At 44.2% G+C, this 22,984-nt stretch overlaps 1 protein-coding gene across 3 annotated transcripts in view; it reads right to left on the bottom strand.

Moving 5' to 3' along the window:
• CFAP70 (cilia and flagella associated protein 70) overlaps positions 1-22,984 on the bottom strand; it is a 947,035-nt gene that overhangs the window by 26,793 nt on the left and 897,258 nt on the right. For 2 of the 3 annotated variants that reach the window (XM_069210675.1, XM_069210677.1), the window contains one exon: positions 7,003-7,050. In XM_069210675.1, the coding sequence (XP_069066776.1) occupies positions 7,003-7,050 (48 nt within the window). The remainder of the gene's footprint in view (positions 1-7,002; positions 7,051-22,984) is intronic. The other variant, XM_069210678.1, reaches the window with a different exon arrangement.

The following is a 22,984-nucleotide window of genomic DNA, read 5'->3' as shown; positions in this document are numbered from 1 at the left end:
GGTTGGCACTTACATGCAGCTCCAGTCTGTCTCCTACGGGGTGGTGTGGAGTGAGACAGAGACCCACTCATCACACAGAGTGGCACACAGAAACACTGCTATGGAAAAGTTTTCCAAATCCAGTGTGAGGCCTGAGAAAGACTCTAAGGTGAGGGGTTTGTAGCCAGAAGTATCCATCAGAATGTGGGTTTCTTTGGAAAGGAGTGTAACCGTGTCTTCCCTCCTTCCTTATGACTTAAACTGCAGTTGTGTTGCCTATGTGTTTTCCTTCTGAAATAACATTATTCCTAAGGATGTAAACAGTTACCTGTAATTACAGTTCTTCACCTTTGAGATATTCCATAGATGCTGCTTTAATATTTCCACTGGTCAGCTTGGAACCCTTGGTAAATACCATTCAGCAGAAGTGTACTTCGGCACGCAATAATTGTCAAAACCCATAAACCAGACCACTTACATCCTATCTATCTGAGTTTAATGACCCAACCCTTCACAAGTGAACAGATGGGCCAACTGACAAAGCTGTCAATGCTGCAGCCAGTATTTCGAAAACGGAATTCTTAATCACAGACATAGACATAGACAACTTACAGATAGCTTGCCGTAGCAGAGCTTGGCATCGTCGACAAAAAGAAAACTTGCAGCAAGTTTCCCATTACTTTAGCTGCCACTGACAAAGAACATGACTGCTTCACAGCTGATAAAGCAGCGAAGCTAGATTCAATTGTGCCCTGATGATGGAATAACGGTCGAAGGAACTGTCACTAACAAGGGGCTTTTTTGTTTTTTTGGCTGGAATTTAGGATTCAACAGAGGAATGTTTAATTTTATGAGAGTGTTTCAAAGGGCTCCTACACTTCTGAGGCAGTTGTTGTGAGGTTAATATTTGTTTTGTTTTTTCCTTCTTTCTTTTTCTCTTCATGTCTCTTCCCCCCTCATTTTATGGGTGACCATACGTTTGAACCTTCAGGATCAAGGGGCCTCCTTTCTGCAATGTGTTTAAGTGAAAGGCATCTTTTTTTTTTTGATAAAGAGATTTTATTAAATTTTGCATAGAACAAATATGAATACAGTACAACATGAAGCCAACGGGCCTCAAAACAATAATGGTCCAGTCCTCGGTCCCTGCCGCTTTCATTACTAATGTTACTCACCATCCCCTCTTAAAGGCCCGCTACATCCTCCCATTTCCCCCATATCTTCTTGTGTTTGTGTAAGCAACCTCTGACCTCGTACACAAGTTTCTCTCGCTGCGCACACCAATCCACTCCCCGTCTCCACTTAGCCAGTGCCGGAGCCACCCTGGCCTTCCAGTCTGCCATTATGTCCCTTTTGGCCACCAGACAGAAAGGCATCTTTAATACTGCCATTACATGCAGAGGCCTCTTCTGATGCTTTACTTGTGCAGGAGTACCGGGTACACGTTTAATTTGCTCCTTTGCTAAACACCTATTTCTGTCCTTTGAAGTTTTAAGACAACTTACACAAATGTCACAAAAAATAGCCATGATCCAGAGCAGACAGAGAATGCAGAGTGTATTCTTGTATCTGTTAATCTTCTTTTCTCTGCATTTTGAACATCCCTTGTACATAGGCTCCTTTAATGCTTATTCCATCATCAGTGAGACACATTGGATCGGAAAAAAAGTTAAAAATGGAAATTCTGAAGGAAAAAAAACACAACTCTTTTCTCAAAATAAATGGAGCAGAGCTCTTGAGGATTCCCTACACTGATGTGTGGTGAAATATGTGACAGCTGGAGCCTCTCATAAGAGTAGAGATTGTTGTCTGTCACTCTGTTTGGCCAAAGTTCAGGTCATACAATGAGGTGGATGGGATGCATGTTGAGTATGTCTTTTCCCAATGTTTTTATGTGTCTAGGTAAACTCCTATAGGTTACTGAGGGGTTCAAGTCTGATGACGTGGAATATTCATACATGTGAACCTATGAAAGATCCACTGCTGAAGAAGAAGCGCCTTTAGCAGAAGGTGGACTTCTCAGAATTACAACATGATTATATAACAAGTCTCCTCTTTTGGTGATAAATAGCCTTAGGCTGTCATGTTGCAAAGAAGTGCTCCACACCCTAAAGAGATGCATCACAGATGCTGCTTACTTCGGTGTTCTGTGTCAGGAATGTCATTCTCTTCATGTTATTTATAGTATCCAACCATCAACAGTTCAGTGCTGAGGATGGAACGGTTCCGTCCTCAGCCACGGTGTACACTGCTTTTCACAAAATAGGGATTTCCAGTTTTGTTTTTTAGCCTCAGGAGCTGGGGAAGAGCTGCCCCTGCCACCCAAGACATTTGTTTTTTTCACTATAATGATGATTGGCATGCATGGCAGCTCATTTCACTTTCACTGCTTTGGTGCTGGTGTGGCTATCTCAGCCCCATAAAGCCCCAAAGCACATGGCAGAGGTATAGTTGGAAAGGGGATAATCTCCCCTTTTCAAAGACACCTTTCCTATGTGTATCCCTGCTTGGTGACTGCCCAAGGAGGGCAAACCCCAAGCAGGGATCCACTCGACTAGGCCAGTGCCAGTGACAGGAACAGATCCAATTGTGGCCAATAAGAGTCTCAACGCAAGGGCTCCCATTGTCCTTGGCTTGATCCGTTCCTGTCACAGCACTAGGTCCAGCCACACAAGTGGAGCAGCACTTTTATTGGCATAGGTGGGGCAATGCTGGATGGTAGGAATTTTGTGAAATCCTGCAGATTTTGAAGTTTCCACCACAGAAATGTATGGAAAATATGTGATTTCAAGAAAAATTGTGAGGTTACCAGGGCATTGTGGGTAAAAAAAAAAAAGGCATGACACTCCATCCTGGGTTCCCCTATGTGTCTAGTTTTCAAACATTTAGAGGTTGGCTAGGTTTTCATAGGTGGCGGCTGAGCTGGGGTCCAAAATCTAAAGCTACCCACCTCGGAAAAAGAGGGTCAGTTGTCGGTGGAAAAATGTGCAGCATCCATGTTGTGTTTTGGGTTGTTTCCTGTAGCAGGCACTAGGTCTAACCCCACAAGTGAGGTACCATTTTTATCGGGAGACTTAGGGCAACGCTTGGTGGAACAATGTTTGTGGCTCCTCGCAGATTCCCAGACTTTTCATCACAGAAATGTGAGGAAAATGTTTTTTTTTGCCATCGTTTGAGGTTTGCAAGGAAGTCTGGTTAAAAGAACGTTGTGAGAGCCATGAAAGTCAGCCCACCCTGGCTACCCCTAGTTGTCTAGTTTTCAAAAATGTACTCGTTCACTAGGTTTCCCTAGCTGCCAGCTAAGCCTGGTCCCAAAATCTAGAGCTACTCACATCTGAAAAATGGGGTCAGTTTTCGGTGGAAAACAATGTGCTGCATCCATGTTGTGTTTTGGGCTATTTCCTGTCATGGCACTATGTCTACCCAAACAAGTGAGATACTATTTTTATCAGGAGACTTGGGGGAATGCTGGGTGGAAGGAAATTTGTGGTTCCCCGCAGTTTCCAGAACACTCCAGTACAGAAGTGTGAGGAAAATGTTTTTTTTTTTTAGTAAAGATTTGATGTTTGCAAGGGATTCTGAGTACAAAAATGTGGGGAGAGCCACACAAGTCAGCCGATTCTGGTTACCCCTCGGTGTCTAGTTTTAAAAAATGTACAGGTTGGCTATGTTTTCCTAGGTGCCAGCTGATCTAGGGTCCAAAATCTAGGGCTACCTACATTGGAAAAAATGGTCAGTTTTCAGTAGAAAAGTATGATGCATATACATGTTGTGTTTTGGGCCATTTCCTGTCACCAACACTAGGCCTACCAACACAAGTGAGGTACCATTTGTATCACAAGACTTGTGGGAGTATATAATAGTCGAACATTTGCTATTACTAATTGGATTTCACTGCATTTGTGCCTTTCGAATGTAAGCCAAGGTATAAGAAAGATGACATTTTGAAAAATACCCTCAAAATCATATGCTAGTACGGATCCCCACAAATTCATAGATGTAGAAATAACCACTGCTACTAATCTCTATATCTTGATCCCATTTCAGAAATATATAAGTTTCCTTGATACCCATTTTTCACTCTGCCTATTTCACTATAAGAATTGGTCTATACTTGGTACTCAATGAAAAACCATTGTACTGTGCAGCTCAGTTGTTTGGTCTGGATGCCTTGGGTTCTTGCAGAACCTACAAACCCTATATATCACCGCAATCAGAAGGGTCTAGCAAATGTAATGATATACTGCTTTTGTCAATCGGCCATCATGACAAAAAATTTACAGATGAAAATGTTGTCACAAATTCCTGTTTTTGCCTACTCATTTTCAATATTTCTTTATTTCAACAATTATTTTCCTTGAAAAAACCTTTAGGGATCTACCTATATTACCCTGTGCTCAATTTGGATTCTGTCTACTTTTCAGAAATCTATAGCTTTTCTGGCTCACCCATGGGTTTCATACTGGATTTTACCACAAACTGGAAGTAGGTTGAGAGCACAGAAATAGAGAAAATGGGCTACCTCTTAGAAAAATGCTAAAACTGTGGTACAATTTTTTGTTTGTTTTTGATTTAGCTCTAGATGTTCCTGAAAAGTGGGAAGATGGTGACTTTAGTACAGCAAGCCATTCGTGGATGCCATTTTTAGGGAAAAACAGAGAACGTTTTCCCTTTATTCTCAGACAACAAAAAATGTAGCTGTATTTTGCCTATTTTCTCAGTCCTCTCTAGGGGAATCCACAAAATTTGGGCACCTTTAGAATTCCCAGGATGTTACGAAAAAGGACACATATTTGGTGTGGATATCCTATATGGACAAAATGTTATGGAGGCCTAAATGCAAACTACACCAAATAGCCAAAAAAAGGCTGAGCATTGGGGAGGAATAGCAGCAAAGGGGTTAAGGAATTTTGCCGTCTCCTTGCGGGGATAGTCTTTTACCCCTAACCTAATTAAAGCGTGATGTCACTGGCCAGAATGGCAATACTGTAGCAGTTTCACGTGGAGTAAAAAATATGTCTAACATGTGTCTAACATCAATGGCACCGTTCAAGGTCACAGACACTGCCTCTGGAAGAATAATTTGAATTCTAAGTACTTTTTGGTGATAGTCAGATAAGAAAATGGAGATAGGCATTCTAAAGTGCTACGGTATAGTCAATTTATTTTCTCAATTGAGGGCATTACTTGTTGTAAAATAACATTCTGAATTTCTCTTTTTGATAAACCTGTTCATTAATGACAACACCAGATTATGCCCTTGCCCTCTAACCAGATTGTACACAGAATATAATCTGTTTTTGCAGGCAAATTAGAAAATGTTTGATTGGACTCCTTGCCACACAAGATGAAAACTCCTTGCTATAACGGGGTAGGTGCACAATATGCAATTGAACAGCAAATGCCTCCTTTGGTATAGAATCGAATTTCAAAGTATTCTTCATAAAATCCAGCACTCCAACATTTACTGGGATATCACTTTAATCCGGAAGGAAGCTAAATATTTACCCTTCAGCCCAGGTGCTGAACACTGCATGGGCTTCAATGTAGTGATGAGGCTACAGGGGGCTGTGGAGCGGTATTACCAATGGCTGTAGAAGGAGCACTTTTGTTTTGTTTTCACACCAATATCTGGAATTGCCCACTGTTTCCAATCACTCCTTATCTGAAGCATTGCATTAGATTTCTATCTGGGTTCCTGACCACCTGGGTAGCTCCGTGCCTCGTCACAGTTAGCCAGATGGCAAGCAGTTTAGCAAACATCAGAACTGCTGGCGCAACAAAATGTATACTCTTTCACTGTTTCTATTTAAGTTTTGCTATCTCCCTTGGAGATGTAGCTGTAGATTTTTGCCTAGTCTCCAGATCATGTGGGTAGTTCCCAGCCTCATCACAATTAGCAAGTGCTTTGGCACACATCAGAAGTGCTGGTGACAAATGTACATTCTTGCATTGTTTATATTTAAGTTATGCTATCACCCAAGGGCCTCACTTGAAATAAAGAACATTGGTACACCATGTTTCTCTGTACGCTGCATATTAGAGAATTGAATTTTACTAATAATTTCCAACAAAATGTCATGGTTATGGGGAGGACAAGAGCTGCCTATGGCCCTATAACCATGCCCTTTTTCCGTCAGAACCTGACAACGGTCTGCCTCTAGGAAGTCTTCTGTAATGGAACTTTTATGTTGCAAGCTTATGAGTTCACTGCTGAAATTAGGATTGCTCAAAGAAAGAACCCATCGCAGTGATGCGTCAACAATGCTTGATGACCTCATAAGGATGATCGATGAGACAGTAGTGGAGGGAGAGAAGGCATAACAGTTCTTTCACAAATCAACCTGAACCAAGGTTGATATACACTTTATTGATTGAATCTCACTGGTGTACTTTGGTTACTGTGTGTTTTTATGACCAGTGATATAATAAAAACAGTTTAAAAAGCGTTCACCGCTATAGTGAACTCGAGAAACTCACCACTTGAGAGACAACCTAATAGCTTCCCTCTACGTGGTCACTGAGGGGTGAATTTCTAAAACACAGTTATGAAAAAAGGAGGCCTTTAAAGGTGAGAGGAGAGATGATACCTATAAGCAAGAGGTCAGTGGGTAAGAAGGAAGATAAGAAACCTCAGAAAGAGTCATCCCCATAAAAACAGAAGGTAACTGTCACTAATACCCTGATAACAGAACGTATCACAAAGGTTGACATTTGAGGCTTTGTGCCACAGCTATGTATTAATCTCTTGAAGTGTGAATAGATTCACAGCATTAGATGGAGGAAAATGCACCCTCATTAAAAGAGTCTCCTCTAGGGAAGTAGGTAAACATTTTTTTAACAGAAGAGATGTTTTTATTTCTAGGGACAATAGCCAAGGATTCTCCTTCGTGATAAACAGAAGCGGCAAATAGAATATTTCTCAACTTTCATAACAGTTCACCCTATGACTGAGGTACGGCCACAGCACAAACAGATAGTGTAAAGCACTGTCTGGAAACTGATGGTGCAATACACACTCACCTTCATCATGTATTTGTAGGATTGTTCTGCTTCCAGCTGTCTTCTAGTCTTGAAAAAATAAGAAGTGAATGGAACATAGAAGTTGTAAGTAAACAAAAGTGAAATAATAGGTAGCCAGGAAAAATTGAGTGCCTATGCTCTTAAAGTCACAGATTTTTACATCACGCCACACTAGGCTTCTTTATGTTTACATTGGCTTCCTGCCCTGAGCTTCTCTTTTTCATGATACTTTTCTATTAATTGAATTCAGGCCCTCCCTTCTAAAGTATATCTCTCCAGGTGCAAAAGAAGAATTCAGTGCACCTTTACATGTATCCCATTCTTTTTCATCATTCACTAGTTTAAAAATGGAAACTAACCAGCTCTGGAATGGCCACTTTACCAGATGGGGGACAGGGGCAGTAAACATTTCTAAACTGAATCGCCCAACAAGCCAGAAACATGTCTGAGATTACTCATGTTCACAGGCAGAGATGACATGGTTTAGGATGTTCTTGCTGCACTGTCATTTTATGGATCAAATCTGTTTATTAATAGTTTCAATATAACAATACACGTATAACATCACAGAATGAGACCGATGCCATATCATACATTAAGTTCTGTAAACACTGTCATTTTAATGGCGGTCCAATACTGATTTGATAACTCTTGATTACTCTTGTGCACAGTGAGCAAAAAATGACGGACTTGGTTCTGGCCAAGAATAATTACCAGTGATGGTTAATGCAACCATTCGTCACATTTTTGTTTTTCTCATTAAGATTCCATGACATCAACACTACGATCTGGGTGGGATGACAGTCACTGGTCACTTACCAAAGGTATACTAATTGTTATAGAAATAATTGAGGACATTACTATTTTAGCCAGAGATATTAAGAGACACTCAAAGGGGAAAGTCACAAGCAGATAGCGAGAGATACTAGTGTGTTTGCTGCCTCTTGTGCACATTTTAGTATTTTAAATTGCAGCTCTCTGCTTTAAAGAGGGGATCGCACAATGGCACACCTGTCTTTAGGCTAGGTCAGTTGGGTAAAATGTTTACTTACTTCATGTGCACTCAAACCACAGTTGGCAAAACAGTGGCAGCTCTATCATATCCACCCCAGACCACGCCACCCTACACCTTATCACCTTTTATATAACGTTAGCTTAACTATACCAAACCCTCATGAACACAACATTGCATCAATCATATCATAGCTATTTGTTTGGATGACAATGTTGCCTAGAAAATAATGAATTACATGGAGCTTTGGCGAACAAGCCATAACTAAGCTAATGAAAAATAGCAGGTCTCCCACCATATCAATTCATACACAAAATTCATTTGAAAGGTTTGCAGCAGGATCAAACTCATTTCACTTTCACATTAACCAACACAAACCATGACTAAACTAGTCAAACCTCCACTAACCATACACATCTAATCTATATAAATCCAAGAATCATATGAAAAGGATACCCAGGTTAAAAAAAAAGAATATGGTGCCAACCTAATAACAGAACGTGGCTATACAAACGTTGATACCATAACAAAATGAAGTGCAACTTGTGTCATAGGATGCAAGCCTCACATCCTGAATGAGGTCAGCAAGGCTGAAGCATGTCTAGGGCTACTTGTGTTTCCATGTATAGGAGACATTGCCTTGTATTTAGTGCTATACTTTTGACTTTGGCCGACATCTGATGTGCAAATGGATAGTCCCTGTGAAGCAGCAGAGTACACAAAAAAAGAAAAAGATAGGCTGGAAAATGCTGGCTCCTCATGTAGATATACATGAGGAGCCGGAGTACCATAGAGAGCAGTACGTTTAAGGGAAGGATGCAAGAATCACAGTCCACATGGTATTTTCTGACGAAGATCACTTCGTACCGCCTAGAAAAATAGGAAAAAAGGGACAACAGCAAAAGTTACAACCAGAATGTGCCAGCAAGACACCAGACCTGTGAACTTGTGTAAAAGGTTGAAAAATGAGTGCTTGCAAAAGAGAGAGTCATTTCCTGAAGCATCTACCATACAAAGCAAGGTGGTAACAGAACATGTCGATCTTCATGAAAAGCTCAAATATATGCTGGATCATTGTATTTATTGTGTATAAATACAAAAAGATTAAAAACAGTTTGACATGAGATTTCTGACACAATTTTTGTTTTTTTTACCTTGAGCCTTAAAGTCAATTTTCAGAGGCCTCAGTATGCCCAAAATGTATATCAATGCCAAAAAGGAATGGGGACACAGTTGCATTAGTATAAGGCAGTACACCACCGATATCGACCTAGGAAGAGACAGCAGTAGGAGTCAGGGTGGGTTTGGGGAGTTTGATCTTATATCAGTCTTCCGTTTTAGTATGATTTGCCCCAGTACATCTTGCGATCTAATGGAATTATCATCATGACTTCTCCAGGCTTCGGACAACCCTGGCACATGACTGAGCTGCTGATTTCACAAAGCAAGTTTTTGATACTGGAGCGGTCTCCAAAATGGTTGACTGCTACCAACTATTGGTCTTTATTGAGGGGGAGGTGGTATTGCTCTACAGTGCTGTGCCATGAGGTCATTTTAGGGGCAGCTGATATGTCCAAAGATCTGTCTCTTTGTTTGGACAATTAAACTCTCAGTTGCATGGTCCATCTTTTGTTACCATTGAGAGGCATGGTCAAAATTGTCTCCTGGACATATGATCCCACAATTAGAACAGGTTACTCACCTGCAGTAACGCTTTTTCTGGTGGGTACTTTATGTAACGCCAGATTACTCACCAGACTGAATCCGGACGATTTTACAGCAGTGTTCCAGTGTCCTGCTAGGTGGTGTCTTGCAGCTCTACATGAGCTTTATTCTGCCCAGAAAGTGAGGGAACGGGGCTGCATATAAGCACTGGCAGCCTGATGTCAGTTTCTTGCTTAACTCATCTTCATCCTTGGATGTGGAGCACAAAATCTTTAGAGTTACCAGTGTGCAGCTCTCTAAATTAGAAACTTTTTAGATGGTAAAAAGAGACCTTCACAGAATGGGGAGGTGAGCAGCAGTGAGGTATTTGTGGTTAGACCGAGTATCCACCAGAAAGAATGTTAACGAAGGCTAGTAACTTGTTCTTGTAGTAGATACTTTTAAACACGGATTTGTCACCTTTAGAATAGATACCAAAGCAGTATATCTACAGCTGGAGGGTCTGTGCAGTGGGTTAAGACCAAAAAGTCCTGCAGGACCAAACAGGTAAAATCCCCTTCCTCACAGACCTGGCTGTAAAGACAATTGTGCTTCATGAATGTGTGCGCAGAGGCCCACATCACGGCCTGCCAGAAGCCCACAACAGGCTTGCCACTTTTAATGCAGTGGTGGTGTTGGAATGGGCTCTCGGGCTTTCCAGAGGCTGCTTTTTGGCCAGTGCTTAGCAGATATTAATACAGAGGACTATCCACCCTGACAAACAAGTTACTTACCTTCGCTAACATTATCTGGTAGAGCCTCTATCTAGTTGCAGATTCCTTACCTTTACCTTTGATTTTCCCCTGGCGTCAGACTAGATGCGGAAACGTTTGCTTGAGCATTACCTCTGCGCGCGCTGTCAGTAGGCTCCATTCGCCTCTGCGTGACGTTGCGGTTACCTATATTGGCGCCACCCAGGTGTGCGGGCATCTGTTACTTTAATCACAACTTTCCACGCCAGAAGCGCAGAGCCATGACAATAACTGGGGCATATGTGTGTCCAAACAAGGGCCCTGAAAAAGGGATCACCCTTACCCTGATAAACAAGTCTGCAGAACGAGAAGGCATGGGTGGGTGTAAGGAGTCTGCAGCTAGATAGAGTCTCTACCAGATAATGTGTTACCAAATGTAAGTAACTTGTTCATCCAACAGAGACTTCCAGCTGCAGATACCTTACCTTTCATTAGCTACCCAAGCCATATCCTCCTAGCCGTGGGCTGCAGACAAATGTTTTCAGACTAGAAAGTCCTGCAGGACCAAACAGGCAAAATGCCAGTCCCTGTGGCCGTAACTGTTGAGGCAGTAGTGTTTGGCAAACGTGTGCAGTGACGCCCATGCTGCTGCCTGACTGATGTCCAGGACTGGTACTCCATGAGCTAAAACCGCCTTCAGTAATGCATTATCTGGGGAGAGACAGTATATAGCCACAGATTCCTTACTTTAGAATCCCCCCATCTACCAGCCTCAATCCGGAAACTTTTCTCCCATACAGTACGTTAGATGGCATAGTGCAACTGAATATCGATGTCATCTATCAGAGGTGACGTCAACGGAGTCCATATAACTCCCTCTCTGACGTCAGTTTCTTCAGTGACTATTTCCGCTCTCAAAATGTGGAGTCACACACAGAAACTGCCTATCGAAACAGTGTGCTTCAAACAAAGGACACACTTTGGTCAAATAATCACTGAATTCTGAATTCTAGATAATGATTTCCAAAATGAAATCCTACTAGACAAAAGAGGAACTCAGTTCGCAGAGCAGAGAGGGTGGAAGGGTCATTAAGGAATCGACGGCTAGATCCTGTCTGTACCAGAGAATGCGTTATTGAAGGTAGGTAACTGTTCATCTGATAGAGACTTCTAACCGCAGATTCCTTACTTTAGAATCAGATACCTAAGCATAATAACTTGGAGGCGGGACTGTGAACTGAGACTCCTAAAAAGTCTTCAAGTATTGTAAAACCCGTCCAGAACCAGAGAGAAAGACCAGAAACCACAGGCAACTATATATATATATATATATGTATATATATATATATATATATATCAAAACCTAGTGGTTAGTTATAGTTAAGACATTGTTTCCAACGAAAGTGCTTTTTTTGACTTGCCTATATCTTTGGCACCGTTTGCCGAATCACCATGCAATTTTCCCCAAAAAAGTGCACCGGTGATTGTTGTTGTGCACAGACCGTTTTGGGGTGATACGTCAAGCAGAGGCAGAGAAAGGGGGGGGGGTTAAAAAAAAGTTTTGAGTTTCCCATGTTAATTCCCAAAGGACCTTGGGACACGACTACAGCCCGAACCGCTGGACAGAATTAGAACAAATTTGACAGAAAGCGAGCATTTTTGATAAGCAGATTGTGCTTTCGCTTATTTGGTATAAACCTGTTCAGTAGTTTTAGCGATATGAAAGAGAAAATAAATTTGTATATCTCTGGCCGCGAATAAATGGCAAATATTCGCAAACGTGCAGGCGAATAGAAGCACTGTAATTGGCTGGCCACAACCTGCCTAGAAAGTTGCAGCCGCCACTTTATGTTATTGGAGAGGGTCTTAGGGGCTGAAAATATAAATAATAAGTGGTATAAGGGGTCAGGGTGGAGGTACCCTCACCCCACCGGTGTGATATAGGGGTGTTTTAAGGTCAAATTATGGGTTTAAAATTATTTTTCTTCATTGTGCGCAATATTTGTGAATATCCTCAAATACTGTCGAATATTCGAGGATATTCGTGAATATGCAAAAAATAAGAAAAAAATAACATTCACAGACTCATTCATACACAAATTCATTCACTGGCACATGCACTCAGACTCACACACCCACTCAAACGCTGATGCACCCACTCAGACCCACTGATAGACTCACATACCTACTTTCAGACCCAGTCAGACACTCACATACCCACTCACAGATCTACTGAGAGAGACAGGTGAACAAGTTACTTACCTTCGGGAACGCATTATCTGGGAGAAACCCTATCTAGCTGCAGATTCCTTAACTATGAATTCCTTGGTGCAGCTTCGAATCCGGAATCTTTTTGCTGAGCAATACCCTGCACATGCCGTCAATGGTGTCGTTCGGCTCCGTGTGTGTCATCTGGCTCTGCGTGGTTTCATCAGTGTCGTTGGAGCAGTCTGTGACGTCACAGTCACCTATAAAGGTACCACCCCAGAGCACGTATGTCTGTTCTTTTATCCACAACACTTCCAAAACACTTCTAGAAGCGCAGTCATGGATAGAACTGACATTTTGTCTGTGCAAAACTAGGGCCCTGAGAGGGATAAACCCTAACCCTACTAGATATATCCGCAGAGCGGGGAGTCATGGGTGGGTGTAAGAAATCTGCAGCTAGAGAGAGTCTCTACCAGATAATGCATTACCGAAGGTAAGTAACTTTTCCAACTGATAGAGACTTCTAGCTGCTGATTCCTTACCTTTGAATAGATACCCAAGCAATAACCTCCTGGTGGTAGGCTGAGGATATTTCAACTTACACTAAGAAGTCCTGTAGGACTGAACTGGTAAAGTACCCGTCTCTTCGTACCTGACGGTCCAGTCCAGGCAGTAATGCTTTGCAAACATGTGCAAAGATGCCCACGTTGCTGCCCGACAAATCTCCAGGACTGGAATGCCTCGTGCTAACGCAGTGGTTGCAGCTTTGCCCCTGGCAGAATGAGTCCTCAGGAGGCTGCTTCCTGGCCAATGCATAGCAGATCTTGATGCAGAGAATGAACCAGCATGAAATGGTTCGCTTCTGCACTGCCCGACCCTTTTCTCCAAAGTACCCCACAAAGAGCTGGTCATCCACACAGAACTCTTTTGTGACGTCAAGGTAGAACGACAACAATCTTTTTGGGTCCAGTCGGTGGAATTGCTCCTCTTCCTTAGAGGAATGCGGTGGAGCAAAGAAGATGGGCAGGGTGATGTTTTGATCCAGATGAAATGGGGTCACCAACTTGTGGAGGAAAGAGGCACGAGTTCGGAGTACCCCCTTGTCTGGATAGATAGTGAGATACAGTGGCTTTGATGACAGAGCTTGCATTTCACTCACCCTCCTGGCAGATGTTATGCCACTAAGAAGGCTATCTTGGTGGTGAGCAGCCAGAGGGGACAGTTGTGCAAAGGCTCAATGGGACACATATCAGAAATGTGAGGACCAGATTTAAGTCCCAATTGGGCATAACAAAGGGCTTAGGGGGAAACATATGTAGAAGAACTTTGAGGAATCAATGTACAATGGGGGATTTAAACAGAGAAGGCTGATCAGGCGAACGAAGAAATGCCGATAAGGCAGAAAGATAGCCCTTCAGAGTCCCCAAGCCAGAACCCTGCTGGGCGAGGGAAAAGAGAAGGATATCAGAAAGAGAAGCAGAAAGAGGATCAATAGACCTTTCTGTACAATAATTTACAAAGCGTTTCCAACGGCAGGCGTATACTTTTTTAGTAAAGGGACGCCTGGCTGACAAAATAACTTTACAGACTTCAGGAGAAAGGTCAAAAGCCATCAACTGCCGCTGCTCAATCTCTGAATCTCTCATGAAGCCGCAGAGTTGACAGGTTCAGGTGAAGAATGCTCCCCTGCTGCTGTGACAGAAGATCCTCCTGAAGGGGCAGCCTGATCAGAGGATTGATGCTCATTTTGAGAAGCTCTGTATACCAGACTCTCCGTGCCCAATCCGGGAGCCACTAGGATGACTTGGGCCCGGTCGTTCTTGATAACTCTGGCCAGAAGTGGTATGGACGGAAATGCGTACAGGAGGCCTGAACTTCACTCACGTAGAAAAGCTGCACCTACTGGAACTTCAAGTCCCACTGCAGAGCCCTCATATGCCATCTGGCATGTTTGACTAACAGGATGCAGGAAGCCATGAGTTCCAACAGCCTCAGAGTCTGTGTCACCGAAATCCAGGATAGAGGCCGAAACATCGGTATCGTAACCTGAATATCCTGGACTCACTGCTCAGGAGGATAAACCCAAAACTGCACTGTGTCCAGAAGAGCCCCGATGAAAGGGAGCTTCTGAGTAGGAGTCAGGTGTGACTTCAGCACGTTTATAGTGCACCCCAGAGAATGCAGGATGTCCGCCGTAGTCTGAAGGTGGGTGACGAAAGCCTGGGGTGTAGGAGCCTTCAACAGCCAGTAGTCGAGATAGGGGAAAGACTGAAATCCCTAATTTGCGCAGATGAGCTGCCACCACCACCATCACCTTGGTGAACACCCGTGGGACACTGGTGAGACCGAAGGGAAGCACGGTAAACTGAAAGTGCTTGTGGCCCACGTTGAACCGCAAGTAACGCCTGTAGGCGGACAGGATGGGGTTGTGAAAATACACACCCTGCAAGTCCAACGCTACCATCCAGTCTTCTTGGTTTAGAGCAGACAAGCCCTGAGCAAGAGTGAACATCTTGAATTTCTCCTTTTTGAGCAAAAAGATTTACGTACCTTAAATCCAGGACACTTGAGGGAATACCAACCACTGCATACTTCTGACATAGGGACCCTTTCTATGGCTCCCTTGGTCAAGAGAGCCGTAACTTCCTTGCAGAGCAAGGATCCTCCATTGGCTGTTCTTTTAGTGGAGAGATAGAGGGAGGGAAAGAGAGGAAGGGGAGGGAATAGCCCTTCTGTATGATCTGCAAGACCAACTTGTCTGATGTTACAGACCGCCAGTGAGGGAGATGAAATCGAATCCTCCCTCCAACTGGACGTATATCGTCTTTCAGAACCATACTGCATAAAAGATTCCTGATTGGAAGCTGATGCCAGGTAATTCAAAGGTAAAGAATCTGCAGCTAGAAGCCTCTATCATATTGACTGTGCATGGCATGGGGTTGGGTGGTTATAAGGGCTTGGCTGCAGGGCCTGGCGGTGGTTGGATTAATGTACAGTAATTAAAATTACTTTGCATTAAAAAAAAAAAAAACATAGAAATTCACTGAAAAAAATCAAAGGCTTCAGGGACGATATAGTTAGGTCCTGAATTTACTGATACAATACCGTAGAAAAGTTAATTGAAATAACTAACTATAACTTGCACCCTAAGGTAACTATAACGTGTGCCTCGCATGCACAGCTAATTACTCCACATATTATTATATCATTGATGACATCTTCTATGGCATCTTTGACATTATCACCGCAACATATGCAATAAAGTTATTGATAAGAAAACTGTGCATGGCAACGGCGCGAGTTATAGTTACCTTGGGGCATGAGTTATAGTTACTTGAAATAACTCACTATAACTTCTGAATTTCTATGGTTTTAGTCTGAGTAAATTGAGCAGCTAACTAACGTCCCTGTAATCTTTCTTTTTTTTTCTGTGTATGTGTGTACACATATATATGTGTATATATATATATATATATATATATATATATATATATTGGAAAAGCAAGGAAGGACCCTGGTTTAGTGGGGGAAACCGAAACAGAGGGCAATATAAGACTCTATAAGTAATAAGAGGCATCAAGATGCACTAGAAAGATCCTCAAGGACAAGGACTATGAAATGGACAAGACGCTCAAGAAAGAATCTGTCAGAGTGTGCTGAAAACATCCAAGGACAACACGCCTTCAAGTGTGAACTCAACTACAATAAGTAGAAGCTAAAGAAAGGAAACTACTACTGACATACCTGGAGAAGAACCCTCACTGTCGGTATGAGGGTCTCTGACCCTAACCATTAAGGAACTCCATGTAAAAAGTAATTGTACCCATATGAGCTATCAACAATAACCTAATCAAACATTACAGATATAAAATCTTCACAAAAAAAGAATCCCTGAAAAGGGTAATATCCTTACAAGGGAAGGACCATGCAGTCTGGCTAAACCCAAAGGGGGGTTCAGCTTGTGAGGGTCTCCGGGTGCTAGGAGCACCATCGGTTCTTCTGGACTCGGGCTGTAGGCTCAGGTGCAGAGGTCTTCGGTCCAGTGGATTGTGGCAGTCAGAGACACTCAGTTTTTAATGCCTGAAAGATGCAGGAAAGCAACTCCACTACTACATGGGAGGTGCTGGCTGCTTGTTTAAGCGCTGGCAGTCCTCCCAGGCTTTTGGAGGTCGCAAAGCAGCAGGATGAGTCTTTGCAATTGTCGGGAGCAGCAGACAGGCCGGTAGGTTTGCCACCATATCAGTCGAAGGTCCTCAGTTCTTGCTTCTTCAGCTCTTCTTTGTCCTTCTTCCTTTGGAGTCAGTCAGATCTGGGTTTCTGGCATCAGGGGTGCCACCGAAATACTGAATTTAGAGGCGTTACAGGGAATGACAGATAGTAGCCAATGGACTACCTACCTATAGAATGACTTCACCCTCTATATGACCACTTCCTGTGGGAAGTTGGCATAAACTTGACCCAAAGGACCTAATTCCACCAAAAACCAAGATGGTGGCATCTTCCTAGTCGTGTGTACTTCAGGTACCCCACCTTAGGGGTAGGACTAGCCTGCGGGTGAACACACCTCCTGGCTAGATAATTTTTCTTCCTGTCCTGGTGCCAAAAGGCAGGGGATGGCATTTCTCCTGTATGGGGGGAGTGTCAGGGTTGCATATCCAAGGCAGCGGAGGCCTTTGAAGTCTCCTGCTTTGATATGCTGATTACCAGTGATCCTGCTTGGAGGAGGTGACAACACCCTCTTACCAGAGCAGACATTGTTTCCAAACTCAGAGAGGGTAGACTCTCACCTCCAGGGGGTAAGAAACACATCTTTGGTGGCAGGCTGGTTAGGACGGGTCAGCCAGCATACTAGCAGTTGATAGGTTTACAGGGGGTACCTCTAAGGTACCCTTCAGGTGCATGTACTAATAAATCCATCAAAGGAAGCAGTGTGGGTTTATGTGTTGGATACCAAACACCATAGGTTTCAGTGAAGCCATTTGTGGCGGGGAAACTCGTTTTGATCAGTGCCCAGTACATACAAAATGGCTTCCATGTTCACTTGTTACTGTCAGTAATTGAAGTGGCCAGCACAGGAGCAAATCTGCTCATGGAGATATACCTTCACATGTTATAGAATGTACCCTGCCTTAGGGCTGTAAGGCCTGCTGTTGGGGTGACTTACAAATAATCCATGCAGTGTTAGGGGATATGGCACACAGGGTGTGTGCCATGCTGTGTTTTCACTTTTTATAGCACCTTCTCATGCAGCATGCAGTGGCAGTTTGCAGGAGTTTGGTACTGGTTCCCTTGGAGTGGCACAAGATATGCTACAGCTCTTAGGGGCCCTCTTCAGTACGTATGTCCTGGGTACCACCTACTAGGGACTTAGAGGTGCTAAAGGCCTTGCCAATTGGGGATCAACTGACCAGTTACATTGTTTTGGGGAAAGAACACTGGCACTGGGGACCTCATTAGCAGGAAGCCAGTGCACTCCAGTCAAAGTTGCATCAAATACAAGGCAAAAAGTGGGGGGAGTACTGCAACACAAAACAGTTTCCTACAGAAATGGTGTGGAATGATTCATACAACTCTTCACTTTATGGTTCAGAGGGGCGGTTGGTGTGTCCTGTTGACAATAATGGCAGCAATGTACATTTTTAAAACACTTCCGAGGGCAGACCAGACTCCAGATATGTCCAGTCTCAACGCTCAGTGTAGTAACTATCAACACTGTGGTTTAGTTATGTCAGCAATGGTAGAGCATTCCACATTGTCCGCTGCTAAGCAACATTTATCTCTCCTTTCTGACAACATGGATTTTCAGGATTTTCTATTGGATCCCAGATCTCGACATTCAAAACGTTTTCTCTAAGCTATGTATAGTTAAGTTTGAAAAGCTTCCCAACAAGAAGAGGCTGAAAGGTTGCAAGTGACAAAGAAAATTTTGAAAAGGCATTTGCTGCTGTTGATAATGACATGACTACACTGTTGACTCACATTTATTCACTGAATAATATTGTGTCATCTGCCTTTGATATTATGGAAAATGACAAGTCTGTTCTGTTACATGGTCAAAATCAATTAAGATCAATTTTGCAATTGAGGTGGACACTGCAGGTTTTACCATCAAACTATGTGCCATGGAAATATTTGAATGCAACAGAATTGTTTTTTTCCCTGCAACTTGTCATGTTTCCAACAAGTCATGGCAAAGAAAGACGAAACATACACTGTTAATATTGGGAAAGTCTATGTCGATGTGCACCATGACATGATCACATATACCATTGAAACAACATCACTATTAGCGAATCCATCCGACATGAACTCTCCATCAACCCAGACTCCAAGATACGTGGTCAGGCAGGCTTTGAGACCTACGTTTGAGATTACTGACTGACAGGACATAGGTGGGGCAGCACATAGCCGGCAGACACAAGTGTGAACAGGAAACTCAGATCAGAGAGGCGCAGCAACAGCACAATGGTCCAAGGAGATTGGCCCCCAAACAACATACATGGTCGGAGGGGTGCACGCATTCCCAAACACCATAAAGTCGGATGCCACATGAAGTTAGGAACACACAGCCAACCAGAACACAGCAGGCATATATGGAACATGTGGGAGGGACTCAATACCATAGGAGGTCAAAGCAGTGGCACCATCAAACATAAATGAGTAGGTTTGTTTAGGAGACAAGCTCGATCACCAGTGACAGGTTGGTGCCTGTGAGATATAGCCCAATTACCAGCGGTAACTGTATCAGGCTTAGCCCAAGCCCCCAACAAAATGTCATGTGGACTTCACTACAAAGAAGTACTGGTTCAACCCCGTTTGGCCTTGATGAAGGACATAAATTAGGGGATCCAAAGATAGTTCCACTGAAGGAAGTGTTAGATCCAAGACTAGAGCAACCCTTCCCAGCATGTAGGCAAGAAAGGAGCTCACCTCTGTAGCAAGTCCAGGGAGGGGGGAAAGTAAGCCTGAGGCTGGGGAAGAATCCAAGTCACTAGCTGCAGCTAAGCCAGCTAGCCAGCTGTCCACTCTATGAGGTTGATGAATATCTAACTCCACTACCACCTCTCCTCCATGTCCCTCAGAAGGATAAACATGAGGGGATTCTCCTGAATGTGGAAAAAGATCAGGGATAACGGGCATGACTGGCACGGTACCGGACGTTGATTGGCATTGAGAAGGTGATTCTTAATGTCAATTTCTACTTCAGACAGAGAGAGGGATTCAACTTCGATTGAAGCCGCCAGTGGAGTGGCTGGAAGCAGCTGATCGCATACCGACACTGACGGTGGAAACCCCGAAGGGGTGTGCACTCACACATAACAGCTTTTTTAACTTGACGCTGAACGCCTAACTGAAGCAGAGGGTGAACCCGCTGGAGTGGACTCAGTCAAGGCACTTTGCACCTCCTTGGGACCCACAGGCGCTCTAGAGGAAGGTGCTTCACTAAAGACAGTGTGAAGGGAAACACTATACTCACCCATCTGGTTTAGAGTCACCCTAGAGCCTGGAAAGGGAGGGAAATGCAGGATAGACTCTGACCTTGACTTCTCAACTGAGGAATGGTGGGAGGCCGTATACGATGAAGTTGGCAACTCCTGTGACCTTGACCCCTTGCGTTGAGACTTACCTCTTGACATCTCTGGAGAATGGCCTCCACAAGAACGACTCTTTGAATGGGCCCACAAACATACGTCAGTATGAGGAGGAGACCTTGGTCGTGAGAAACACGGGACGGCTCCGACAACTGTGCCACCACAATCTTCTTTCTACGCTCACGCAGAGCTTTCAGCCGAAGTTGATGATAGAAGTTGCACTCTGCAGCGTCATGTTGCTCACCAAAGCACCAAATACAAATCAACTGGGGGTCCATAGCAGACATCTGTCATCCAAGGTGTAGAAGGCTGGCCTGGTTTGCAGTGGGTACCTTGGATGCTTACACCTTATACCAGGTCCAGTTATCCATTATTAGTGAAGTATAGTAGTGTTCTAGCAGCTTAGGCTGATAGAGGTAGCTATAGCAGAGCAGCTTAGGCTGAACTAGGAGACATGCAAAGCTCATACAATACCACTTATAGTTACACAGTGCTTATACACAAGTAAAGACAATACTCAGTGTTACCAAAAATAAAGGTATTTATTTGGGTGACACAGTACCAAACATATCTTAGAGACAATACTCCTGGAGGTAAGTATTATACACAATATATACACTAGACACCAACATTAGACAAGTAAATAGTCACAGAACAATGCGAACAATAGGAAATGCTATAGACTGCAATGGGAGAAAACAGGTCTAGGGGCAACACAAACCATATACTAAGAAAGTGGAATGCGAACCATGACTTCCCCCCTAGACAAGTGTAGTGTATGCAGAATTGCTGGGAGAGTAAGAATACAGTAAAGGTAAGTAAATTACCCCACCCCAGACCCCAGAAAAGCAGGAGTAAAGTACTGCAAGTTTCCTTAGGACACACTACACCTTGTGATTTGGATTTTGCAGCAACCAACCAAGTCTGCAAAGAACAACTGCTGGATCCCTTGACCTGAAGACCTGCACATGAAGGGGACAGAAGTCAAAAGAAGTTCCAGGAAGGACAGGAGCCTCTGCCAACCCAGAAGAGGGTGCAAAAGAAGAGTCCCTGGTTAGTCGAAGACTGCAGGAATGCACCCTAGGAAGGTGCCAGCGGGTTCCTGCTTGATGCAAAGAATGTCCCATGACGTGAAGATCGCTGCAGACGTGATTTCGTGTTGGAAGTCACCAACAAGCCTTGGCTACGTCAAAAGTGCATTTTGCGTCAATATGGCGCTGTATGGACCCAGGAGGGACCTGGGGACCTCAACTGTGTGAGGAGGAAGAGGGGGCTCTCAGCAATTTAGAGAGCCCTCAGGATGCCAGCCAGCACTCCTGGGAGTTGCAGGATCCGGGGACAAAGGAGGTGCAAAACGTGGTTGAAGCAGCACAAACAAAGAAAGGTCCCACGCTGCCGGAGTGAGCGTCACAGCATGGAGTGCTGGGGACCTGGGCCAGGCTGTGCATTAAGGAATTTTGCAAATAGTACACAGAGGCCTCAGGAGGTGAAGACGACCCAGTACACAGGGGTACTGTCGCTCTCAGGGAAGGCAAGGTCTTACCTCCTCCAAATTGCGTCAGCAGGACCTCAAGACAGTCTATGTCGCTGATGTCCACCCTTTGTGTCCTTAGGAGCACGTGTGTCGCTGTGAGAGGAGTCAAAGGGTACCGGTTGTCGTCTTGAAAGGTGCCTGCTGGAGCAGGGGAGTGACTCCTTCACCCCACGGGACATTTCTTCGGTCCTTCTGGTGTAGGATGAAGACAGGGAGTCCTCAGAGCGTGCACACCATGGAAACTGTTGCAGTGGCTGACTTGGAGCTGAGGTTGCTGAAGAAAAGTATCTCTTGTGGATATTTTGTTGCAGTTACAGCGTTTCTTGGAGCAGGTTGCGGTTGATCCGAGGTCAGAGGATGCTGAATTAGACGTAGAGGATTCCTGAAGGAAACTTGCACGCAGAATCTGAAGAGAACCCACCGTAGAGACCCTAAATAGCCCTAGAGGGGGATTGGCTACCTTATCAGGTAAATCTATCAGAAGGGGTCTCTGACATCACCAGCTGGCAATTGTCACTCAGAGGCCTCCAGAGTCCCCCCACACCTTGTAAAGCAAGATGGCTGAGGTCTGCGACACACTGGAGGAGCTCTGGGCACCACCCCTAGGGTGGTGATGGACAGGGGAGTGGTCACTCCCCTTTCCTTTGTCCAGTTTCACACCAGAGCAGGGGAGAAGGGGCCCCTGAACCGGTGTAGACTGGTTTATGCAAGGACGGCACCATCTGTGCCTTTCAAAGCATTTCCAGAGGCTGGGGGAGACTACTCCTCCCTAGCCTGTAACACCTATTTCCAAAGGGAGAGGGTGTAGTACCCTGCTCTCAGAGGTAATGCTTTGTTCTGCCCTCCTGGGACTAAGCTGCTCAGACCCCAGGAGGGAAGAACCCTGTCTGTGAGGTGGCAGAAGCTGTAGCTGCAGTGCAAGCCTCAGAGAGCTGGTTTGGCAGTACTGGGAGTCCTTAGTGGAGCCCCCAGGATGCATGAAATTGGCTCCCCAATACCAGATTTAGAATGAGGGGACAATTCCATGGTCTTAGACATGCTACATGGCCATATTCGGAGTTACCATTGTGAAGCTACATATAGGCATTGACCTATATGTAGTGCACGCGTGTAATGGCATCCCCGCACTCACAAAGTTCTGGGAAATGGCCCTGAACTATGTGGGGGCACCTTTGCTGCTGCAAGGGTGCCCTCACACTTAGTAACTTTGCACCTGACCTTCAGCAAGTGAAGGTTAGAC

This window comes from Pleurodeles waltl, chromosome 10, assembly GCF_031143425.1.
Source record: "Pleurodeles waltl isolate 20211129_DDA chromosome 10, aPleWal1.hap1.20221129, whole genome shotgun sequence".
Taxonomy (NCBI): Eukaryota; Metazoa; Chordata; class Amphibia; order Caudata; family Salamandridae; genus Pleurodeles; species Pleurodeles waltl.
The sequence above is the reverse complement of the archived record's forward strand: the minus strand, read 5'-3'. Positions and strand labels throughout refer to the sequence as shown.